General features: G+C 36.9%; 1 protein-coding gene across 1 annotated transcript; it reads right to left on the bottom strand.

Moving 5' to 3' along the window:
• Positions 1-1,066: 1,066 nt before the first annotated feature.
• LOC103267284 (secernin-3-like) lies at positions 1,067-5,216 on the bottom strand. The gene is made up of 3 exons (XM_008064884.2): positions 4,911-5,216; positions 4,150-4,324; positions 1,067-1,467 (listed from the first exon to the last, which is right to left on the bottom strand). The coding sequence occupies exons 1-3, from the start codon at positions 5,111-5,113 to the stop codon at positions 1,297-1,299; spliced, it is 549 nt and encodes a 182-aa protein (XP_008063075.1). The 5' UTR covers positions 5,114-5,216; the 3' UTR covers positions 1,067-1,296.
• Positions 5,217-6,217: the final 1,001 nt, after the last annotated feature.

The raw sequence follows: 6,217 nt of genomic DNA, 5'->3' as shown, positions 1-6,217 counted from the left end.
ATGCTGCCCTAGAAAGAGAAATAAGATTCACGTATGTGTCCCTGGGTAAGTCAATGAGCTGCTTGCCCCTAGTTCCCTCAGCTATTAACAGAGAGAAAAGAGGAATGTGTGGGTTGGCTGGGGCTGTCATGATTTGTGGACAACCTATCACCAAACCATACATAAGACAAACAACGGAGCACTTGAGTCAGACATCTTTTCCTTTGTAATGGTAGCCCCAGATTAGGCAAGAGCAGTGTCAGGCAGATTATGGATTTATAAGAGAACTTTTCAAACATAATTTCCTGGGCAATCTGTAAATATAATGACCCACCTCTTTATTATCCTAATTGTGCTAACAGTGACCAATAAATATGATAATGTAATTGAATTACAAAAATGGACATTTCTAGAAACCAAAAAATACTTAGTATCATTTTGAGTTGAATTTCTTGTTTATATTTGCAATTTTTAAAAACTTGGTAATGTTTGATCTATAAATACTCATTTATAATTTTCATACTACATAATGCATTATAATTTTCACAATATACCAGTAATTCTATTTTATTGCCACTATCTCATTTCTGTTTCTGTTTTCACAGAAGTTCACAGAGTAAGCAGGAATAAAAGATGAGATTTGAGACCCAGAAACAGCAGCTCCCAAGGTCTTGGTTCTCTTATTCTCTAATCTTGCAGATAAGCTCTTCTAAAAGATATTAACATAAAAGCCTATTTGGGGAGTGGCCCAAAAAATGCTAGATAATTAGTTACCAGCCCAGTGGCCAGGCAAATCGTGACAAAGAACACGTTTGAGTTTAATAAAAGTGCACTTGCACAATTAATATACTGTAATGACAAAGACAATGTGTAAAACTAGAATATTTTCTTGTTAGAGCTAGTTAATATTTGCCTGAAGCACAAGAAACTCACCATTTGAGATATTTTCCATTACTAAGTTAAAATTTCCTTTCTTAATGTAATTGAGAAAGTGATTTGAGGGTACTACACAATTGTTATAAACATAAATCCATGCATCTTTTAATGAGTATTGAATACTCAATAATGGTGACAATGTTACTGCACCTAAAGAAAATAACGCAAGTTCATCACTTTAAGTAACACCTGTTATTCCATGATAAATGTATCCAATTCCAATGTTGTTTTCTTTCTCAGTATTTTGTTAAAACTATATGTAGTTTCAATAGTCATGATCTTGCTTGAGTGCTACCAAAGAATAATCAGATTAGGTATATATCATTTATCAAGGCAATCAACTCTGACTTTGAGGAAGATCGCTGATCATTTATATGATCACTAAGAACTAATATTTGACTTATAAATTCTAATTTCATCTTTTGTACATTGAGGAAAAAGATTAACAATTTCATCCACATCAAGATGCTTGTTTTGAAGGATTGATTCCATCTTTTTTAATAGTTCTTTCTCCAGCTTCCTCATGTTGTCCAGCATTGTTTTGGCCTTTTCCTAAACAATTAAAAATATAAAAATAAACACGTAAATCTAACCAAATTCCACCCTACCCCTACAGACAAGGTTTGTTCATTTTGGTTTTCACTTCTGGTTTGGCTCTCCTCCTATTCTTTAGTTATAGAAAGAAGACTGAAATTCTTGGAAAAATCATTACTCTAGATTGAGTTAATACATTAGTTATTTTTAGTATAAAAGAGAACAATAATTATATAGAATTAATCTATAAGAAAGAAACCAAAAAGACAACAGGAGAGTTGAAAATCTGATATTAATTGTGAATAGGAAAGGTTGCTGAAGATTAAGGCCGACATTTTAAAAATCAATGTAGATCTTTTATATTTAAAACCAGTATTATTAGATTAAGAAAACAGAAATGTTCAAGAGAAAAATCAACTAAAAGAAGACATTTTATCTAAGATTTCCTCCTTGTTTCAAGAAAGGGGAGGCGGGAGCGGTGGCTCAAGCCTGTAATCCCAGCACTTTGGGAGGCTGAGGTAAGAGGATTGCCTGAGCCTAGGGGATTGAGACCAGACCGGGCAACTTGGCAAGACCTCATCTCTACAATAAATCAAAAAATTCTCCAGACATCGTAGTGCACGCCTGTAGTTCCAGCTACTTGGAAGGCTGAGGTGGAAGGATCACCTAAGTCCAGGAAGTTGAGGCTGTGGTGGCTGTGAGCGTGCCACTGTACCCCAGCCTGGGTGACAGAGTGAGATTCCAACTTAAAAAAAGAAAATTGGGAAAAAAGGGTGCATGACTTTTATAGAGAGGAGTCATTAAAATATTTTATGAACCACCACAATCAATTATAGGAAAGTTATCTAGAGAAAAAGTATGTAAGAAAATAATAACTAGAAGAGCATAATTTTCAAAATTTGAACCATTATGGGACAGAACTCCACAAAACAAAGATTCTTAACGTTATTTAACATGGACTACAGTATGCAATTTTTTTCTGAAGGAACACTACATTTCATTTCAGTGGAGAAAAATGAATTCTGTCTAGAAATGCTATTAGAATAATTAATTACCATTTTGGAAAACAAAATTATAATCCCTACTTCATTTCATACACAAAAGTAAATTCCAGATGGATTAAAGAACAAATTTTTTTAAAACACACATACATACTTGAAGAAGTAATATTTATTTTGAGGTAAGGCAGGCTTTCTGAAACATAAAATCAAAACGCCTAAAAACAAAAGTACTTATTTACAAAGCCAGGTCTAGAACCCAGCTCTTTCAATCTTCCCTCAAGTTCCATCATCTTTCCACTACTTTAAATGTTGTCAATCAACATTTAATGCCTACTAAATACTAAAATAGTAACACCTTTAAAATTTTTATTATAGTATTACTTTGCAAAAAATGTCAATCAGCAATTTAATTTAGTTTAACAAACATTTAATACTAAGTTTACAAAACCCACCTTCCAGAGCATTATTCTAAGAAAAAGGGAGCTGACAATTATTAGGAATTCTTGTAAACAATGAGGCCTGTGTGGAGGCTGCTCAGGGACCATGAGAGGAAAATCCCTCAAGACTAGAAGCTCCTAAAACCTATCTCTAAGGGACTTAAGCAAAGACAAGAAAAAACTAGGGGGCTCGTCATTGTTCCCAACACTGTTCTGGTCGAAGAACAAGGCAAGCCCATGGCAGTGGGTGACACCTCTGGTCCACTGGCTTGGGCCCTAATCAGTGCACAAAATTGGCTCCAGTGCTTGCTCCTCACTCCATGCCACTAGGTTACCAAATAGCATGTAGGCCATAGGTCAGAAGTAAAAACAAGCGGATCCCAGATAAAGCAGAAGCATGTCAAGAATTCATAGCAAGTAGGTAGTTTGGCCAAGTTCTATGTTTTAAACATAAGCAAAACAGGGGAGGGGAAATTCACAGCTTAAAGTGGTAGTGAAGGTTAAATGAAATAATTCATGTAAAAGTACTATGGTGCTTAGTGTATAATAAGTTCTTAGTGAACATTAGCTATTGTTGTTATGTTTAATACACTAAATTTCTCTAAAAGATTCACAACACATGTAATTCCTAATCAAAGATTTTTTAAAAATACAGCTCTAAGCCGGGCTCGGTGGCTCAGCCTGTAATCCCACGCCTTTGGGAGGCTGAGGTGAGTGGATTGCCTGAGCCCGCGGGTTCGAGACCCGCCTGGTCAGCGAGACCTCATCTCTACAATAAATCAAAAAATCAGCCGGGCGTGGTAGCGCACGCCTGTAATTCTGGCTACTCAGAAGGCTGAGGCGGAAGGATCGCTGGAGCTCAGCAGGTTGAGACTGCGGTAGCCGGGAGTGGCCACTGCACTCCAGTCTGGGCAACAGAGTGAGACCCCAACTCAAAAAAAAAAAAAATACAGCTCTACTTACAGTCTGAGCATCTAAACTTTTTTTTCTTTTAAGTAGGGATCTCACTCTGTAACCCAGGCTGGAGTGTAGTGCTATGATAATGGCTCACTGTAACCTCAACCCCCCTGGATTCAGGCATCCTCCTTCCTCAGCCTCCTATGTAGCTGGGACTACAGGTGAGTGCCACTACACCCAGCTAATTTCTAAATCTATTTTTTATATGAAAGAAGGAAAGCTGACACTCTGAAGTTCAAAATGAGGATTGAATCACACATTAAACTATTCTTAATGATACAACAGAGAACATAATCTAATCATACCTTATTATGATCTCCTACTTCCAATGCCTGTTGATGTTTTTGGTACAGAGGGTGTCTTCTGTCAGGCTTAAAGTGTGTCTTCTTTTTGACTGGATCTTCAAGTTCAAATGTTGGTGAACTGGTATCCAACAGTTGTGAAATATGTGGCACAAATATGAAAGGCTTAAAAATAGATCTAGAAGCAAGAGTCTTTATTAAATTTCCATGTCAATATGCAAAAAATATTCAGCATTATTCTAAGTCTTCTAAGATTCCTCTAATTTAGAAGTTCCTGTTAATGCTACATATTAAACCTCTCCTGTCATAGTTATTATATCCATGCCTGGCTTCCCTGGGATCTCCTCTGTGGCAAGAACCACACATTATTTAGTCTTGTATTCCCATGAACCTAACAGAGGATCTGACACATAAACACTGTCAGCAAAGTAATTGTTTGCGTTTCCCACTTCAAATTCCATAGCTGAAGGGTAAGAGCAACCCTCAACTTCATAGATTGAGGATTTGGACTTGGGGGGGAACATCAGCACCTGTGATGGCATGGGGATAGCTGAATATGAGGACTATTAACACTTCCTTCCCATAAAAAAAATATTCCATTATGCATGTATGGAAATTGCAGGCTAAAGCCTGAACAGAAAATAAATTTTAAAAATTATTGTCCTATTTGTGCAACAAAAAGTTAGCCTGACAAAATTATCAACATACTAATGATGCTACGCCACCCTGACCATGTGCTGGTTTATAGCATTTTGTGACGTCACCTCTCAGGATCAGGTGTCCCTGTAAAGAAGTGAATGCAAGGAAGGCTGGAGTCTTGAGGCAAAACAGAAACCATGCTTGCAGTGGTCAGGAATTCTCCCTCCATATTAATGCCACTTGGTTTATCTCGGAGAATTTCCATCATTGTTTCAAAAGTTATGTTTCCTAGGGAAATAATTTTTAAAACCATCAAATACATATGCATAAATGTAGACTGCTTTCTCTACTGATAATATTAGTCTTAGTATAAATTAAAAGATTGATCATTTGACAAAATGTATCAACTGCAGTTAGACTAATTCCACTGTCACACAGAAGATATTTTTAATTTTTTTTTTTTGAGTTGGGATCTCACTCTCTCACGTAGGACATAGCTAGAGTGCTTTGGCACAATCACCAGCTCACCACAGCCTCAATCTCCTGGGCTCAGGTGAACCTTATACCTCAGCCTCCTGAGTTGCTGGGACTACAGTACAGGTGGACATTACTACAACCCACTAATGTTTTGGTTTTTTGAAGAGATAGGTCTTGCTATGTTGCTCAGGCTGGTCTCAAAGTCCTGGGCTCAAGTAGTCCTCCAGCTTCAGCACCCCCTAAGTGCTGGATGACAGGAGTGAGCCACTGCGCCCAGCCCACAAAGAAGGCATTAAAAAATATATATATATATATATACATATATATATATGACTGGGCATGGCAGCTCACATCTGCAATCCCAATGCTTTGGAAGGCTAAGGAGAAAGGTCACTTGAGGTTGAGGCTGTTAAATAAATAAAGACCATACTGGGCAACATAGCCAGACCCCGTCTCTACACAAAATTTAAAAAATTAGCAGTGGCTCACATCTGTGGTCCTAGGTACTCAAGAGGCTAAGGCAGGAAGATTGCTTTATCCCTGGAGTTTAAAGTTACAGTGAGTTATGATTGCTCTACTGAACTTCAGCCTTGGTGGCAGAGAGAGACCCTGTCTCTAAAATATATGTGTGTGTACAAACACACACACACACACACACACACACACACACACACGTATACAAAGTCTGAAAAACATTGTAACAAATAAAAACTTCCTAAGGAAAAAAATCAACAATGCAAAACTACACTCAATGTCCTTACAGAATTCTTCAATACATATTTAATTAGCATTGAACTAATATTATTAACTATTAACTGAATCTGTTCTGAGAATCAAATAGTAGAATACTGTGCTTAGCTTCAAATATTATACAAGATATTCTGTACAAAATAACAAATTATTTTTTCTTTTCTTTTCTTTTTTTTTTTTGAGCCAGAGTCTCACTCTGTTGCCC

The sequence above is a fragment of the Carlito syrichta genome, unplaced genomic scaffold (genome assembly GCF_000164805.1).
Source record: "Carlito syrichta isolate Samal-C Ts95f unplaced genomic scaffold, Tarsius_syrichta-2.0.1 Scaffold308098, whole genome shotgun sequence".
Lineage (NCBI taxonomy): Eukaryota > Metazoa > Chordata > Mammalia > Primates > Tarsiidae > Carlito > Carlito syrichta.
Note: the sequence above shows the minus strand (reverse complement) of the source record. Positions and strands in the feature narration are given on the sequence as shown.

Excerpts from the sequence above, each read along its gene's own strand:
- LOC103267284 (XM_008064884.2), bottom strand. The coding sequence starts at position 5,113 with ATGCATATGTATTTGATGGTTTTAAAAATTATTTCCCTAGGAAACATA. Across the intron at positions 4,325-4,910 it reads GGGACACCTGATCCTGAGAG|ATCTATTTTTAAGCCTTTCA; the intron begins GTGACGTCACAA and ends TCTTGCTTCTAG. Across the intron at positions 1,468-4,149 it reads AAGTAGGAGATCATAATAAG|GAAAAGGCCAAAACAATGCT; the intron begins GTATGATTAGAT and ends TTAATTGTTTAG.